General features: G+C 38.7%; 1 protein-coding gene across 1 annotated transcript in view; it reads right to left on the bottom strand.

Annotated features, from left to right (window-relative positions):
* CEP85L (centrosomal protein 85 like) overlaps nucleotides 1–19,926 on the bottom strand; it is a 103,666-nt gene that overhangs the window by 59,353 nt on the left and 24,387 nt on the right. The window contains exon 3 of the mRNA XM_057368981.1: nucleotides 2,455–3,221. Coding sequence (XP_057224964.1) covers nucleotides 2,455–3,221 — 767 coding nt within the window. The remainder of the gene's footprint in view (nucleotides 1–2,454; nucleotides 3,222–19,926) is intronic.

Raw genomic sequence — 19,926 nt, 5'->3', positions numbered from 1 at the left:
AAATAATGCTTGTGTTCCCCCTGCTGGCTCTGTCCTCCAAACACAGCTCAGCAGCAATGCCTGCATGAATGGAAGTTTTTGAGTAACTGTAATAAYACATACAGGGCATCTGTTTCAGACATTTAACTTTGCCTTCATACTGTATTAATCATGATCAGCATGAGAAAGCACTTCTTAGACATGATGAACAGAAGCTGGGAGTTGATTTGATCTAAACAAAAATAAATTTCTGGAACACACATCCTAAACAAACTGTTGTAAAGGCACATACAGGATGATGATGGGACACACACCTAAAATTAAGTAAATAAGTCAATAAAGCTTATTCTGCTCTTGGAGTACTGCTTAACARTTCTAGAGTCCCCAACATAAAGAAGAATGTGGAACTGTTGGAGCAAGTCCAAAGGAWGCCACAAAGTTGGTAAGAGGACTGGAGCATCTCCCCTACAAAGACAGGCTGAGAAAGTTGGGGCTGCTCAGCCCAGAGAAGAAAAGGTTGCATGGAGACCCCATAGCAACCTTCCAGTATCTGAAGGGGGACTACTGGAGTTCTGTCATAGGAACTATGGCGATAGGACAAGGAGAAATGGGCACAAACTGAAAAAGGGGATATTTGAGGCTGAATATAGGAAGAAATTCTTTACTGCGAGGGTGGTGAGWCACAGAAACAGGTTGGTCAGGGAAGTTGTGGATGCCCCAACGCTGGCAGTGTCCAAGGCCAGGCTGAATAAGGCCTTGAGCCACCTGGTCTAGTGGGAAGTGTCCCTACATTTGGCAGAGGGGGGGTGACACTAGATGATCTTTAAGGTCCCTTCCAACCCGTAATGTTCTATCATTCTGTATATTTAAATTCAAGAAGGGAACCACCAGGCACAGTAATCTGACCAGAAACCTCAWGGACAGTACCACATGTGGCTGCAGCCAGCTACATGTCTCAGGATTTTGGGAAGACCTGAATGAATGGACAAACCAAGCTCCCTCATGGTACCCTGCTGTCGCTTCCCAAACCTGCCATGTGCTCCTGAATGCCACCAGCAGCTGCCAGGAGCCCAGCTGGCAGTGCCCTGGACCCAGCCTCAGCACTGAGCCAGTCTCTGTCACTTTGGCTCCCAGAGGACCCCCTCAACCTCTGCTCTCTACATGGGGAATTTATCAACATCAAAATCTTCAAAATGCTTAGAGAAAGATGAAGGTTTCTGCAGCAATAAAGGTAAAGGGTAGCTACCTGTAACAATGTCAGGTTTTTAGAGAAACCCTTAGGGATTACTATTAGTTTGGCCATATTAATTTGCTCCAATTTTCTTAAGTTAAAAATACAAACTAAAACCAACCAAAACCTCCCCCCCCTAAAAAAAACCCTCAAAAAACAAAAAAAAAAACCAACAAACCCAACAAAAGAAACCCTAAATCCAAATATCCCACACACAACAAAAATTCACCACACCCCAAAAAGCCAAAACCAGATCACCATTAAGAGCAAAACTGGATGTTAAACTTGTCATTCTTTCTTTCAATATACAGCAAAAGGAACAACAAAACTGGAGCACAACTCTTTGTAAATTACTTCATGTATTTCAGRGTGAAGAAAACAGGTAATCTGAACATACAGCTAGATTATTTCTGCTGAAATAATATCCYAGTCTAACCCTAAAATGCCTTTCAGACAAATTTACATATTGTAAATTGGAATTTTCTTGTCAAGCCAAGCCAAACTTATTACACAGGTAAATATGAGGATGTAGATTTWAAATACTGCCTTCCTTCACCAAATGTGCTTCTCCATTAGGGTAAGATCTGGAGACAAAGACTGTGAGTTGCCATATTAGAAAGGATACCTCTCTCTTAAAACTATGTGCTTGATATTTTCAATATGAAAACATTTCAAGTATGACGCATTAACCCCACATATCATTTTATTTAAATAAACCAGATTTGTTGACTAGTGTTAGTTGATTTAAATTAGTTAAAAAATAAGCAGTACCATCAAACTGAATTCAGTTTTTAAGTGCTAGGCATAATGAGATTGAATATTCATTCATCCTTGCAATACACAAGTCATTCTTATTTTGTTGAATGCATAAATGCAGCCTCTTTGTAAGCCCATTCAGATCAAAATACATTCATATTTCTCCCAGTATTCAGTTACTCTAAAACTACTGAAAAGGCTACTTAATGAACCTCTTCCTGTGCCCACTTTCACAAAAAGATGTCAGTCCCATGTGGACATGCACAATGCATCAGAGTRAACTGTAAGCAGACAGCAGAAATAAAAGGAAACCCAATAAACAACTAATATCGAGAAACAAGCAGCAACATCCCCAATCAAARCTTAAAAATACCACGACCTGGTTAGGAGGACCTGTTCCCTCTCCTGTTTCATTAGAAACTGCCTGTTATTCCGCGAGTATAACAGGATGCCACATGATGGCAGCAGACACCAAGCTTTATCCTTACCTGCACAGGCGGGTCCCCTGCTACTCTGAAGTCCTCAAGCTGCTGCACATGCCATGCAGCCACGCCGTAGGGCTCCTCGGCAGCCCTGCAGTCCAGAGGGTTTGCCCGCAACTGCTCCTTGAGCCACATCTGAGTCCTCACTGCCGGCTGGATGGGAGCTCCGCTCACAGCCTGCTGTCCCAGGGTCGCGTATCTGTGGCCGAAAGCCTCGCAGCCGCCTGCCGGAGGTTTGCTTTCAGGTAAGGCACTGTAGGTCAAGTCTAAGGCATGTCTCCTGCTTGGGGAATCTGAAACAAAATCATCTTTGCTGCACGTTTCAAATTTGTATTTGCAGTCTAGTAGAGAAGATCGCTTTTTCCCCATTTCTTTGTCCTCAATTTTCAGCAACTCCATGCTGTCATGCAAACAACTTGGCCCATTTGTCCTTAATTGAGGTGGCACAGCTTTGTCTGTACCAGTCCTGTATTCCACTGAATGACTACTACCATCTTGACTGAAGTTATTTGGTGAGCTGAGTTTAGACAAGGAGGACCATTTTCTTACAGGTCTTGCATCTTTCATGTCAAGAGAATTGTCCAGAGCTCCCTGATTTCTGCCTCCTCCTGACCGTACAAAGCTTGTACTCCATTTTGAGCCGTCAGACTTGAAAGCTTCCCTGTGTTTGGAAAGTGAAGAGCTGGCACCAGACAGCATCACATGGGCAGTGGGAATGGAAACCAGTGATCGGCTGGGCTTAAATGATGATGTACCACTTGAGGTTGAATGATCTGTGAAGAGAAATTTATCATGTAAATAAGTACAACACAGARCTCATTAACATCAGTTCAGAAAGAACAATATATCAAACTCAAGGTGAAAGGTAAAAATAGAAGGAAAGAGGTTTCTTGATAAAATAGGGCCTTCTAGATCATTCTAAACCATGAGAATGTAAACTATATAAAGAGTGAGATTTTCAAGTATATTTTGCTCAGGTGTCATGATTACAAAAAGGAAAAGTGCACTAAGCAGTGRCAACAGCAGCTCCAGACAGAATTTCAGGAATTGTTGTTCATTTAAGAGGGCAGGGTGGATGGATGGCTTTAAGATGGCAGGCTGGATTTCTCCCCCACCCCACATAACACTAAGGAGCTTCTGTACCACAAATGGCAGAGGTATTGAGGAGCTCTAAGACTGGGTCCTCTCTTCCATCACCCCTCTTCTCATTTTTTAAAGGCAATACAATTCAATAAATGCACTTTGTGAAATTGCAGTGCTGGAGACAAGCCAGTTTAATAATGGTCACTTGGACAGAGCTATTCATCTCTTCTGGACCTCACAAATTTCCATGTAGGCTTCCTGTACTGTGTCTGACTGAGAGAGAGTTAATTTCTTCCATAGTAGCTGGTATGGGGCTATGTTTTGGATTTGTTCTAGAAACAGTATTGGTAATTCAGGGATGTTTTAGTGCCTTTTCTGCTTCTCATCCCTCCCAACAGTGAGGAGGCTGGTGGTACCCAAGGAGCTAGGAGGGGACACAGCTGGAAAAGCTGACCCCCAACTGACTGAATGGATATTCCATATCATATGGAAAAAGAAGAGACCTTCCAATGGTGCAACAATTTTCAAAAATGATAGMACTTCTTTTTCTACGTATGCGAATTGAAATATCCTTACCTGCAAYTTGAATATTKCTCCCTATTTGAGATCAGGCTTCCTCACTCCTTACACTTGCAGGCCAACACAAACTAACAGTCGACAGTCACTCTTCACAAGAAAAATGCATTATAGCCCATGAAACAATAAACAGTTCCTTCATTAATACATATTTGTTAGACAGTTAAGGACTCCTAGGACGGTGAGTCCCAGCACGTACCCTCTCATTTCAGTGCATAAGCTCTACACAGTTTCTTGCTTCTACTCAGCCACACACTTTCACTGAAGTTACAGAACATGGCTCTCTTTAAGACTTGGCAAAACTGTCAGAGCTGGTTGAAGTGGACCAACAGTTTAAGAACTATTCACAGGGTGCTGATGGTGGCCAGAGAACACACACAGGGGCTATCCTGTGCAAGGCGAGGAGTGGGATTTCAATGACTCTTGTGGGTCCCTTCCAACTCAGAATATTCTCTGACTGTAAGACAAAGTTAAATGGAGACTAGACTACAAGCTTGTTACCTGATTGATCATACTGCTAATTTATGTGGGGGTAATATTTTTTGCATGCAAGATGAAAGACATTCCTTCCTCCCTGTACTTCTTCCTTAAAAATTCTATACTGCAGAGAGAAACATTTTTATTTGCCATTCTGTCTTGATGTATTGCTCAAGAGGTGAGACATGTTAAAGAGGAAGACAGAAGGCCACAAAACCCATTTCAAGCAGCAGGAATCACAGCCTTCTGACGAAACACATCAGAGCCCACCGATATTGCAACACTGGAGACGGCGACATTGCAACACTACTCATTTCCAAATTGTGATATGCCCACCACATGTAAATTATTTGCTTGTGCCAGGTACAGCATCAGCTTCTTTCAGCTCTGCCTCCTCTCTTCTCCCACAGCACATCAGACATTTCCATCAGAGGCCACTACAAATTGTGTACATCTGGCTACACTGCATAGCAGAGGCTACAGCTTGCAGTCCTGTGCTGCAATGGAAATAAAGACACATGGGCAACTTTGTCTGAGGGTATCAAAGCAGTGACAAGAAAGCAAGAGAGGTATATGAGCTGATGGAGCAGGAGTCTCAAACATAYGTATCATGAGATGGAAGGTGCAGGYTGGAGTCCTGCTTTTGGAGAACATGCAGCAGAAGAGCAAGAAGAGATGTGTTCAGCCTTCCTACTCTCTCAGGGAAATTAAGGATGGAAATGCACAGTAGAAAGAAATACATTTCCTCTTGTACRGATAACTACTTAGCTCGAGGCTGCTGGCTGTGTAACATTCAAGAAAACTAACCTTTGTATTGAGCCTTACCTAGAAGCTGAATCTGACACAGCACAAAATCAGTCCAGCAAAAACAGCAGACCCAGGCCTTTTTATATCCAAAGAAAGTAAGAGTATGTCATGTCAGGATTCAAAAAGAACTGACCTATGTTTTAGCTATGCAGATTTCTAGGAGTAGAAATGTTACATATTCAGGAGAAGGTAAAAGAAATCCTCTATACATGTATCTGTAAAACTTAAAATAATAAAAAAACATATCGTAGTATGTATTTAATACAGTATTTTCAGTCTAAAATACTGACTTAATGTTACCCATATATGGTTTTCAAACTTAAAATTAAAACCARTAATAATTAGAAGTACATTATCTCCCTAATTTATTAGATCACAGAGTTATTAATATGTAGTAGATTTTTCCTTCTTCTACTCAAAATTTAATTAAATTAAAAATTAATTAWTTTTGAGTCAAGATTTAAACAACCTTTCCTCATTTCCAATTCTAAACTCTTCAAGCCAATTGGACTTGGAATGCCACTTACATCCAAGTACAGCTGATGGATGTCTCCAATAATTTGTCTCAAAGAGAAACACAGTAATTTTGGCTTCAAGTTGTCCTAATTAGTCTTCCCATTAACACTCACTGAAACATATGAGAAAATTCACACTTTTTCTTAGAGCATATTGCTTAAGTCTGCCTTGCCTGCAGGCTCAGCTGGAAAGAGAACCAGTTTGCATTGGGAAACATCCCGCAACACAAAAAGYAGGAAATTTGTAGATTTCATTGAAAATAGGAGAGAATACAGAAAGCATCATGAAACTTTAGAGACATTACTTCTTCTGGAGTCACAGCAGTAAGCCCCATCTGGCCAAATCCTGCCACAGACTACTTTATCCAAGCAGCAGGTTTTTCCCTTCCAYAGAGGCAAGGGTAAGCAAATGCCAGTTCAGAACTGAAAGCGTTCTCTCCTCAGGATTACTTGGGGTTKACTTCACTGATCTGGTATTTATTTGAAGATTACAAACACTCTTAAATGTGGCTAGRGTGTCTCCAGAGTATTTCAAAGCTTAAAACTGCTCTCATTAATGAAAACTGAAAGAGACAGGAGGATAAAAAAAGTAGTTAGATGTAACTGGTTTTCCTTTCTCAGAATTAAGATTATATGACAAATTTTTCTTTTCAATTATCCTAGTAACTTTTTTGGGGCCCACCATAAAACTCCCTGGAGCACTTTTCTAATAGGCATGACATTTTAATACCTGATCCAGTACTTCCAAAGCCACACAAACAAGAGAATTGAAAACGTGCTATTTTAAAAACACATTACRAGATTTCTACCACATAATAGCAGCAGATGGAATAAAAAAATGAAGAGCATTTCATATGGCTTTCTTACCATCTTATGTTACACTTCTGAAATATTTCATTAGTGCATATCTGGCACASAAAATAATGTAACAGAATCAATTTTGGTCCTAATAAACTAATCACAGAGAGAAAGCACAGCAGGCACTTKCTTCTGGAAGAGTGGTAGAAGAAAGAAACTCTCCACTATCAAGTTAATGAACACCTCCCACTCATTTGCATTTTCCTRTGCTATGCTTTTAAAATTACTGGAAGAAAAATCCTTGAAGTAATTTCTCAGGCCAGACTCATCACCCTCATTCAGCTACTTAAAATTCTTATCTGTTGTCCAACAGTCAAAACACACAAGTGAAAAAAAGTTCACTGTAACCTTAAACAACTTCTTAAGTTGAGAAATGAAACCAGTGCTATAGAACTCTCATATAAGATACATTTCTGCATGGGACAARTTCTTCACTGCTCCAAATAAGATATTATCAAACAACAGCAGAGTGATCACCTAATACAGTTACCCAATATTAATAAAAAACAAAATGSATTTGATACATGTGTTTATGGGATGCACGTGCATCTAATGCCTCTGAAAACAGAGAACCTTCTTGTGTGAAGGACTTTGAAATTTGATATTTTATCCAGGGTATAAATAGAATGCCGTGATTATGGAGAAAAACATCGGTATTAAAAACAGCTGACCTTCTCTTCCTGCCCTCCCTTCCCACCCACCGCCCCAGAACAGTGACATAGTTTACCCCAATCCACGAAAACAAACTGAACTATTCTTATTGACTGAGCAGAAGATAAACGGGGGAAGTCAAGCCTCCATTATACAAGTAGAAGGTCTTGAATCTTGCTGCAGTTTAGTGAACAAAAGCTCCGTCATCCATTACAGGATGTCAGCTCCTCTGAACTGTTCTGTAGCTCTTAACTGCATGGACCCGATCAGCGAGCCACAAACAATTCCAGCTTCCAACACAGGACTGAAGAGGCCATGAATCTTCCATCCACCACAAAGCATGTGGCTGCTTCCCAGAAATCTCCAAAACAGCTGCTTTTAACAACAGAAGTGTCTAACTCTACTGGGAGCTGGCTGAAAGACAGACACAATGGGATGATGTGCCATGACAGCAGCACTGATGTTACATGTGTGTTACTCCCTTACCTGCTCACAATCTGGACCAGCCTTAGTGCAGCAGARATAATCAGATGAGCCAAATGAGACATTTCAAAGTGGCCAGGCAGGAGGCCAGTCCTAGTAAAAGGCCTTAAGCCGATGGACTCATCATCCCCTGGAAGCAAAAGAATGCCTTTCCAGGGTGCAGCAGCAGGAACAGGAACAGTTTGGGCTTAGTTGGYTTGTTGCAGGTTTTTTTGTACTGTCTCGAATTCCTCACCATTCTTTTTACAAGCCTTCTTCACATTACCTTAAAGTTTACTATGCCAAAGTAAGAGGTGAATGAAGAAAGGAAGTCTTCRCAAATAGCTCTCTTCCAAAGAATAAATAAAACCCTGCACCAGAGAAAGCTGTGGCAGAAAGGGAAGCAGAGGGGTAGACACAGCAGAGAACTGCTCACACATTTAAGAAGTTTTGTATGAGGAAGAATTCCTAAACACKGTTGATAAAGGTCTGTGTTTGACCAGCAAAGAACTAACAAAAAAAAAACCTAACAAAAAACTTTATTAGAGGCAAAACATAATACTAACTAATGCTAATTTAAAATAACATTGACTACTACATTACTTACTGCCAGTAAACTGAGATGGTTATGTCACATCTATGCCTTCAAAGCAGAAAGTCATGTGGTGTTCAGAAGCAAGTCAAATTAATGTCAGTTGGAAAAAAGAAGGAAGCCCACTGCCTGCCACCATCACCATCACTATACTGCCAGTATCAATCAGAACTCTTTTACATAAGATGTGGACTGCAAACTGCAARTCAGCTCTACTTTGTTTCACATTAATTGTGTGAGATTTTCTGTTATTTACTGTGTTGTATACCAACTTAATACAAGTTGTATCTAAAAACTCCCTAGTTTTAAAAGTTGMAGGGATTTAAAAGCTATATGATTCACAAAGAATTTGAAAGTACAGTGCTGAATAATTTTGAAAGTACAATGCTGAATAATATGAATGTGAACTTAGAAGGTTAGAGCTGAAACAGTTGTTTCAAAACCTGAAGCAAATTTTGTTGCTTTTACCATTTTTCCTCAAATGAAATACTGGTAAAGCTACCACCCCTGAGCAACATCATTGTAGAGACTGAAGATGGAATAAATGGTAGGATAGCCTCACAAGCCTCCTACAATGTACAAAAATGAAAAAAATATTACAGACAATTTAAAGGATTTTTAGTAAATAGAGCAGAAAACCGTGCTGGAAAGAGTAAAAGCTGCACACGTAAGGACCAGAATGGCTTTCAAACTTATTCAAGGAAAGAAATGCAAAGGCCACACTGAGTTCCAGCAAACAGCTTCTCAGATATCCTYACAAACAAAGGGAATGCTACATATGTATGAACATACTTGAATAAAAACTTGCCTAACACGTCCAATCTACTTAATTAAGACCTGGTTATTTAGTATCCATCTTCATTATTTCCCTTCTCTATGGTTAGTGAAATTATTTTTCCCCTTTTGTGACTTCTCATTCTTTTCCACACCCTTCAGGCAAACATACCTTCTCCTTTTTTTTTTTGCCAGAGAGGTGATAAGATAGCAACAATCCTACTCAGTGAAAGTAATGAGGACAACCCTCTCAACTGGCAAATAATAAGAAAAAGGGAGAGTGAGAAAAAAGTATGTTTTAAAATTTATTAAAGCTTACCACAGAAACTGTCACTGAACAAGAGAAAATTATATCTCCTCACTGAGCAAAGGAAAACTATTTACTCAAAGAAAATTACTCGTATTTCCCTATTTTCATTATTATTCACATCCTGTTTTCAGCTTACCACGTAAAAAACGGCTTTGCTTCACTTATATTCATCTGAAAACAGTATTTTTCCTAGAACATCGTACTGACAAGGCACATGCCCTATAGGAGCTGCAATTCTGGCAGCAAGGACACACAACTAAGTGACACAGTGATCACTTCATATGACCTTGCTTTAGCCCTACAAAYCAATCTCTGCATTCCATATCCCATTTCAAGAGCCCAAGATCTTAATTCCATCACTTCAGTTAGATGACAAGAGGCAATCCGAGCATCTTATCAAAGAATTGCACAGGATGATCAAAGCAGAAGCCTTACCAAAATGAAGCACACAGAAGTTATATATTTACATTTTTGATCATACATGATCAGTTTAAAAACCACTACACAGGAGACAAGCTCAGCAGAAAGTGTTAGTTTTTTCCTATGTGTCACTGCAGGCAGATTTGAGGTTAAAGTTCCSAGTAGCAACTGATGTTAAAATACACTGAATATTACGTTCATTATTCAAATAATAAAATGCTAAATGTGTTTCATCAAAAAAAAAAAGCTTAACAGAAACTTCTAACAACATTTTGTATTTTGGGTAAGTGGACTTCACAGAGAATCTACCAAGGCAGTGCACCAGCTTTTGATAGGGGAAAACAAATATAAACTCCATAAACAAACAGCAGAAGGCTAGCACATGTGAGTGGAACAGTAAATCTGAGGTCTTAACACTCATTAGGTATATGCTTGCTGAAGAAAAAAGAACACTGTCAGGCCCCAAATATATCAGATACAAGGGATCTTAGCATAACTGATATTTTAGGACACAGCAAAAGAGTACTGCCTATTAATATTTCTGTGAAGTGCCATTTTACCCAGAAAAATCTAGGCTAATAATACTCAGATGGGGAATCCACAAYTCCAAAAGAGAAGCATCGTTGAAAAAATTTAGTAACTTCTACTCTTGAGCCAGATCTGGGTCAACTTAGCTCACTCACATGAAACCCAGATTCAAAAGATAAAGGAAAGTAGCAGTGTATAGAGGTGGGATGCTGCCACTCCAAAATGAAGTCAGGCATTCTTCCTGTGCAACAAGGGCAGCTCTAATGAACAGGCACACAGTTTAAAAAGCAGCAGGCAAAACTTGCTTTACAGGACAAGATTATCCAGCAGAGAAAAATAAATTACAGCAAAGTCAACTACTGCAAGATTCTATTCTTGTTGCCTTACTCTACTCAGTTATTCCAGAYGCCAATGTTAGAGAAATGTGAAAGTACATATTCATTAAAAGAACAAGCGACAAATACAATACCACAGAATATTTAACTGAAGCAGAAAATATTTCACAGATTTTATCTGAGCAAATAGTCTAAAGTAAACAGCATGTAAGCTCGAGAGCAAATTTTTACTCWGTATCAGTCACTGAAAACTACTTATTTTTGACTGCTATCGGCCCAAGCTTGCAATGGTCATCTGCTAAATTACTCTGCAAAGAAGAAGGCTAACCTAACTTACATAAAAATCTCTTTAGATAAGAAAACTGAGCATGTTAAGATAGAAGTATGACTTAAAAGAATGAACTCGTTTTACCAGAATACAATWAACCTTTTGATTTATGTATTTTGCCTCTATATCCCAAGGATATCACACACCCACAGCCAAATACAAGAGCAATTTCTAGAAATACATTAGGATAAAGCATGCCCTCAACAAGAATTTTCAAAAAGTTAAACTKTCTCAGCAATAAGTGACACACACGCACAAGGAAATACCCCACCCTCAATGTGGTCYCTTGATGTGCCTCTCTACACTCAGCTTCAGCTTTGGTGCTATTTTGCTGCTGTACATGTACAGCATCTGAGAGAGAACTGTGCTACAGGACATTAACACAGCAGCCTGTTAATGTCACGTGTGAGTTACATGCAACTGGCCACCACAAAACAGTAAAAAATATAATGCATGCAATGAGGATGCTCTATGCAAAAGAGCACAAACCAAGAAAATGAGAAATTTTATCCCACAGCATCCATTTTCTCCAGCCATCTGAGGCTATTTTTAAGAAACAGTTATGTAACTAAGTAGAACAATTTTTAGATTAACAGGTTCTATTTTCACCCCAGTTAAGAGGATAAAGCAATATTCCAGAACAGCAGTCACGTAAACAGGCAACTTGATTTTGTTGAAATAGAAGTATGAGTGAAAACCTATATTGCCACAGGGAGTTTCTTTYGTGGTTGGTTGTCTCATTTTTTTAGAAGTCTACATCTTAACTTGCATTTGCCCTTTTATGAAGGCCATCTACAGCTTCCAATTCCATTTTCCAACAACAAGCACTTAATGGTGAAGACACGAAGAAATCAAATATCCCCCTAGGACCTTCTTTAAAAGTAATGGCTCAAGGGGAAAAAATACTGTGGATGTCACAATATATCTGTTCTCCTTCCTTTCTGAATCTGCAAGATGCCCATGCYACAAATACCATCTGCTTCAACAGCCACCAGATACCCCCTCTTGCTGGCATTATTTTTTCATCCCCAGCTAGAGATGATTAAACAAAAAATGGAGTAACTTAGCCCATCAGAACAGAAATCCACCTCTGCCCTCCACAGGGGGATAATTCTAGGTATTTTTGTTCTCTGTAAGAGAACATACAGTATACAGCTACATATAGTAGCAGGTACCTACCTACCCCTTCCTATACCAATATAGACACAAGTTGCTCCTTCTCAGCCTCCAGAGGAAACTTACTTGTTTTATCCCAACTCTCTAACTTACCTGCTTACATTAGCATTCCCAGATTACCCTGGGCTTACACTTTTCAGCAGCCAAACTACCTCATCTAACACATGAAGGGCAAAGGACGTGCATGTGAGGAGAAACTCACACAAAGAGAGTTGAGACTCCCTCTAACACTGGGGACCAGAGCAAAACCTGAGAGCTCCCAGAGAGCACTGTCATTCCAGAGAGTATAAACTCTGTGGCTGACCACAGTGGGTATCAATACCAAACATTTTCTTCATGACTGACTAYAGGTAGAAGCAGAGCCTTCAATTCAATGTCAAGTAACTTTAGAAGGTTAAATCCCACTTTCAAGGAGACTGGCTGTATTTTTGAGATAATTACCCACTAATGACAGTTTAATCCCTGTTCCTACTAAGAATGTCTTTATATTGGAATAATTACTTTAAAAATAATTAAATATTAAAAAATATCGATTTAACCAATATGCTGCTTACCACAGAGCAGTGGACCTCTTGGTTCACAGCCCAYCAGGAACAGCTCTAACAGGACCAGYACCCTTTAGTTTTAYRCCAGGCTACACAAGTGGAGAAGGGAGAACACACCTTCATTTTTTCTCCCAGCCTCACACTCCAGCCTCATTTCCTCTACTGATCTCCTTCAGCTGAGCCTAGGAGGAGTAGTCATCCTCCCAGCTTACCTCTGTATTCTCACTTTAGGAGCCCCAGCCTAAATCCATAATCATAGAACAAAATAATTTAGGTTGGAWAAAACCTTAAAGATCGAGTCCAATAATTAACCTGGCACTACCAAGTGCCACCCTAAAACCACAGCCTCAAGAGCCACATTTTACATCTTCTGAAAACCTCCAGGGATGGTGACTCAACCACTTCCCTGGRRAGCCTGTTCCAATAATTGACAGCCCTTTAACTGGTAACTCTTCCAAGTATCACACAAGCTTCTGTGCAATTGGAACACACGTGTACATTACCCAGACRGAAAAAGAAATCCTTTTACAGGCAGAAGCAGGTGCTGTGAGCAGCCACAGCAGCGAGGCTGCCATGGGTGCAGTGTGGCAGGAGGATACTGCTCGATGGCTTTCACTGCTCCATGGTGACACTGTCCCTCTCCTTCTGCTGCAAACCAAGGTCAGGCCAGGTCGCCAAGCACAGCCAGCCTGCCTCGCTGCAACACCGCTGCTGCCGCGTACCTCTTGGAAGTATTTWATGGATCACAAGCAATTGACTTAATACARAATGCCTATATCAAGCAGTAATCCYTTACGAGAGCCAGAAATCATCCCCAGCAATCCCAAAAATTCAACTGTTGCCCCAAGAATAACTTAATGMACTGTGGAAGTCTCTCTCCTTCAGATGCCAATCTCAAATGGTAAAAGAGATGGGAATATGTTAACAGTAACTATTATTCAACTGGATTAGGTCTGTTGCAGACCTAGCAGTCTACATAAATAATTACCAAGATTTGGGAAAAACTACAATATTTAAATAAGAAATTGTAAAAAATCCCAATAAAACCAAATATTTTAAAACACCCCATAAAATAAATACAGAAAGAAGTAAAATACAATACTGCAAAAGCACTTTAACACTCYATTTTATAACTTTTCTATTCCTAGCTTTGCTACTCTACCCTTCATTTATCACACAATAATCTCACCTTCCCTTAGTGTTTCTTGGACACATTAGGGCTTTGATAACAAATTAACAACCTACCCACATGTAGGTCACCATCTGGAACCCAACTCAGGTCACAGAGGATTAACTTTAAATTGGATTTTAGAACAGCTCTATATCCTACAGAAGAAGTCACTTTTTATACTTCAAAAATTAAGCATCATTACCCATATTTTCCAAATGAAGAACAGGAGACAACCTGTTACAGTAAGTCTAATGTCACTTAGTAAACTTTACCTGCTTCCTCCMATTGCTCTTTACACTGAGCAATACTGGCCAACCTGGTTGCCTTTTTAAATTTCACAAATTCACGAAAAAGGAACTTGTAATAAACTTGGGAGAAAGGAGGGTAAGACCCACCTGGAATTCCCAGCATTTTTCTATGGCAACATTCCTATTACAAACATTTCTGAAAGCAACAGTGGCAACAAGAGGATATATAAATTACTGGATTCCATCCCACAAAACTGATTACAGTATAATAAACAGATGTGGAAAACCCTTTGCTTTCCTGCACCATCTGACTTTCGCCATATTAACTCTGGCTTTTAACATTCTATTTCTCAGGCACACCTCTGGAGCCATAATACTAAGACTTAATAACAGAGAGTTGTTCCAAGTCTAATACACAGTTTATCTACACCATAAAACACAGGACAGGGATTCACACTTCTGTAATGCCCATAAACAAACTCTTCTTCCAGGACCCCCAACTTTCACACACTGAGGACTCAATTTTAGGGTTTTTTTTGGACGACAGTTGATAGTTTGAGCAATTGTGATTGTTACACTGGTAAAATTAGGAATGCTAATTCTGAGGGTGTATTTAGAACCTAATCTCACACTCTTTGGAGGATTTCTGTACTGTAAAAAAAAAAAAGCCTCCATTCCAGCAGGAAATTACCACTTCCTTATATGTCCACCACCAAAGAAACCATGAAGGATAATTTTAAAGGCTGGAAGAAAAAAACCCCAAACTTAATGCATGCTATTATTGGAATAATATTACTGTGAAATTTTCCTGGGAAATATATAGAGGTCTTAATTCCTAACAATATTTTTTTCACCTGGTAGTGTGTCTGTAACAATGACAGTTATATACTAATAAAATGAACCTGTATGTCACATTTTTTTAGAAATATCCTGAAAATTAAAGGTCATTTGTGCCCTTTGACAAGACTGGCCAAAAGATCTGATTTTAGCTATAACCAAAGTATAAATAAAATGATACTGAATCAGGAAAGAAATGCATAACAACCACTAGAGTCTTTTATCCCACCTTTTCCTAATGAAAATATTTAGCATTGTAAATAATTTTTAAAATAAGTTAAAAAAAAAAATAACAGCAGTTTAGAGCTTCTCCATTCTTTCACTGGCAATCCATTTCTAAAGTTGTTTTTTCTCTCCCCCCACTTCCAATGCCAGAGGAAAGATAACAGTTTAGTGCTCTGACACTACAATGACTTACAAAATGTTATTATTAGCATACTAATTAAATGAAAGCAATAAATCCAACTAAATCATAAAAGCAAGAAAATGTAATTAATTAATTATGAAAAATGCTTTAACAGAATGTTTCTCATCCTGAAGAAGTTCCTTTGCCAATTTGCATATATGTCAGGCACCATTTGGTCCACTGAGTTCATCCTGCCTGGAATGAGCCACACTTGCTACAAACTTTATCAGCAGTCCCAGATTAAGACTTGATCTACCATAGATAACAGAACTCTAACCCAACTCCAACTTCCATCTTTGAGATGATTTCTGCAGTCATTTAAGATAAAACACGCTAAAGCATTCAAAACAAAAAGAAGGCACTATAAACACACACRCACAAAAGAAGCCCTTCCTTGGTGCAGTTTTGGAATTTGATCACTATAATTCTAGAAATCAATCTAGMCTCTCAATTCCTAACAGCAAGGTTTACCTAGCACCTGAATGGGATACTKGTTCACTGCCAACACGCCCTCCTGMGTATMCACTGAACCTCCAGCACTATGAACACAGCYCATCATACTTACAGCATATCACACGACATAAAACTGCAGTTATCTTAAGTACTACTACCTGTACTGCTACCCAGTTTTAGAATTTATTGGAAGAGTGGTTCATGGTTTACAGACAAATAACAAGCTTGAACAGAAACAATCTGAATTACACTTTCCTTAAAAGGGTTTAATGATCACTTCTCTCTGCTCCCMAGGAAAATTGGAACACAGTTTGTAYGTCCTTTTTRTTTTCTGATGTGCACAGCTAAAAGTACAGAACAAGAGGTGGGAGAGCAGAAAATGTTTCAATTGCTGCCTTTGATAATGGAAAGAATTTAGTGTTTACAAATTTATTTCCAGTTGTTGACTCATACATTTGGATATTTATAGTACTTATCACTCTGGCATCCAAGCACATTAGCAGTACTCTGATCCCCACAAAAAATCTAAAACAAAACTGTTTATTCTTCACTCTTCAGCCTATTAAGAAACACCTCACTTAAGGTATTACTAGCACAGCATGTTCCAGAAATGAAAATTAAAACTATTTTCAAAAGGCAGACTCYAATTTCATATCTTATTTTCTGATCAGAACAAGCAGGCACCAAAGTCTCTCATAAAAGTTGGTGTGGTAGAAAACAGCTTGAGACCTGATCTCTGGCTCTGAAATGAAGCCAGTTCCATTACCACTAGCTCAGAAAGTCTGAATTGCGTACTTACAGAAAGCATGTAAAAAAAAATTAAAATCTGTCTAATTATGTTAATGACTGAAGTCATCTTCCACCCCGGAGAAACACAAGATGGTAATTTTGCGCAGTGCGGTATCCAGTGTTCTTCAGGGTTACCCAATAGCACCAGTAAATCCCTARCACAGCAAACTGTAATGGCATTCAGCCCACATCCCAGCTACCAGGATGAAATCTGAAACTCGGCAAAGGGTAGCAATTTTAGAAGCTACACACAGATCTTCACATCCCCACTCAAGTGGTGTGAGGTTATTGATGCACTTCAGCTTCACAAGAGAGGTCAACAYTAATGATTTTTGATAATCAAAACTACCATGCTTCACCTAGCACAGAATATTTTTATAATCACACACTGCTGAATTCCCTTTTGCATCTTGGGCTAACACTTACAGGCAAATTAGATATGATTACAATACTGAAACAATGAAGCAGTGAAACAACTGCATCAATAATAAACACTGAATGCAACAACAGCTTCTCAACAGAAACTCTAAACATCTTTATTCATCTGTTTTGTAATGCACTTTATTTTTAGATTTTAATTTACATTCTCAGTTATTACAGGCCAAAAACATTAATGATGTTAGGAAAGCAAGCATGGCAACTGTTGTTAATATATATATATATATATATATATACACACACACACATACATAGACAGAAACTCTAGCATAATGCATATGAATAAATCTGCTAATATAACCCATGTAATCAAATAACCTGATTTAACCAGCCTTACAAATCATTAAGTTTCAGGGGAAAAAAAAAAAAAAAAGCATCCTAACTTCCCCAAGTCTCGTATCAGACTTCTGAAACACAGAACTCCACTGTCATGCTCCATCCAGTCCCATTTACCTCCCAACAGCTGGAATAACACCCATCCATGTAAGCATCAGTCTAATTAATGTTCTTTAACTTTTACAGTAAATCAAGGGTATACTACCTCATGGGAGTACAGTACTCCCAGAACCATATAAACATGAACTTTTGGCAGTAAGTCACATGTTTTATTAATTCTACTAGACTACCTGACAGACTAACTAAAGTAAATATTCATATATAGTCATAATATTCCTACCTACTTTCAAATTCCCATTTCATTCCAAAATTTCAGAAGTATGTAATTAAGAGCCATTGAATTTTTCACATTCCTTACCTCCTTCCAAAACAATCCATCACCATTTCCATTAAGGATTAAATAAATGTTAATTTCCATCAAAAATTAAATTCCACTCATGGGTAAACACAAAACTGTCARTTTTTGTTATTCACTCATTCTATCTACATATACACCACATCTCCACATCCCACAAGAGTCTAGTTACGTCACTTACTGATATCAGTCTGAATATATAGAAACTATCCCAGATCTCTTTTCACAAAGATACTACTGCACCATCTCATAAAGCTCTCATTCAATAAGCTGAAATACTACCAGCATAAATCATGGACTGTTTCTTCTCTTATTTACATCACATATTGTTCTTTTTAAGYGAAGACCCAAGTGTTACAARAATTGAGCCATTTGCAACAGTAGAAACTACAGATTCTAAACCAAGCAATTTGGCCAGAACAACCTTTTAGTACTTTCCCTTTTTTTTTTAAGGGACTGAATCTGAAAAAATAGAAAAGCAACAAACTGGAGCAGCTGTGTACATAAAACTAACCCCGCTGGACCTCCTGAAGTCCTCTGTCACAGCCTTCTCAGTGCCAACTAAAAAGATCATTTGAAWACCTTGTCAAGGTGAGAAAGATTTCATGTAAAGGTCTGAATGTGGAAAGCATATCTATCCTGTGGACTGCTTGAAGTCAAATTTATTTTCCTCCTCTTCTTCCRCCTGAATTCCACCAGGAGAGAAGATGGAGTAACAAGACCTGAAAAGGAATCCTGAACCTGGGGACATTGATATGAATTGAAAGGGGAGAGAAAGAAACCTAAGATCCCATTCTGACCACGTGTCCTAGGGAGTGCACGCTTCCAGTTTTACAGAAGCCATGAACCACTTCAGTCAGAACCCTTCAAAAGCTGTACTAAACAACAGATAACCAAGCAACCTCCAGAAAAAATTGTGCTGTTTTCATAGAATCAGAGAATGGTTTGGGTTGAAAGGGCCTCAAAGACGACCTTTTCCAGCCTCTCTGTTTTCTTCACATGGGATTTTTTTGATCATGAGCACTTTTTCTCCTAGTCTAAATAGGGCATAAGAGCAAAAAAAAAAAAAAATCCTGCACATCTTATTTGAATTCTCAATAGCCTCTAAAACTTTTCCAACTAGACATCTTTCAGCTATTAAGATTTCTCTAATACATGAGGAGAACCACAACCCCATTRTGGATGCCCCAGTGAATCTAATTCCCTTTCCATGCATTCAGATCATATTTTTAGTTCAATTTTCTAGCTGAGCTAATTAGAATTAAAACCTTGCCATCACTCTCAGCAGCAAAGTACGACTGCATGCAGATGGCTGATGCAATGAGAAAGAAARGAGTACTTTTAATCATATCACCTCTCTAAAGAAAAGCTTACTCCAAAAACACCTCTCACCCAGTGAAAAAGTGTGTCTCTTTAGAATTTATATATAGGATAGAACAGTAAAGTTATAACCCTGTCCTGAATCTCTAGGTGTTCCCACAGAATAWAATTTTAAAACAGGAAAACTGAAAACCTCTTGCCACTTCATACAATAAATGCCATTGTTTAAATCAACCAAGAAAGATGGTTTTATTTTTGAAAATACAAAACATTTTTAGCCTTTGACAGAGATAGACTAATCCSTGATGGAAAAGGATGTGCCCCTAGGAGTTTATCATAGTTACACAACCTAAGAAAAATGAACATAATACAGTCTTATTCACAGACTAATATCAGGACTAAAATCATCCTCTATGTTTAAGAATAGCAGCCAAACACAGGGACTCATTCAATGCAAGATGTAGTAAAAATACATACATATATTTACACATTCTATATGTTTTATAGTATTTAGGCTTTCTAAAAACTACAGGAGATAATACTGAACTAGGACACAGTTTTGGCCAGGAAAAAAAAACCAACAAAAAAACAACAGCAACAAAACAAAACAACATCGTGATTAAAAGCT

The sequence above is a fragment of the Malurus melanocephalus genome, unplaced genomic scaffold (assembly GCF_030028575.1).
Source record: "Malurus melanocephalus ecotype Western Australia unplaced genomic scaffold, MMel_1.1 scaffold_100, whole genome shotgun sequence".
Lineage (NCBI taxonomy): Eukaryota > Metazoa > Chordata > Aves > Passeriformes > Maluridae > Malurus > Malurus melanocephalus.
Note: the sequence above shows the minus strand (reverse complement) of the source record. Positions and strands in the feature narration are given on the sequence as shown.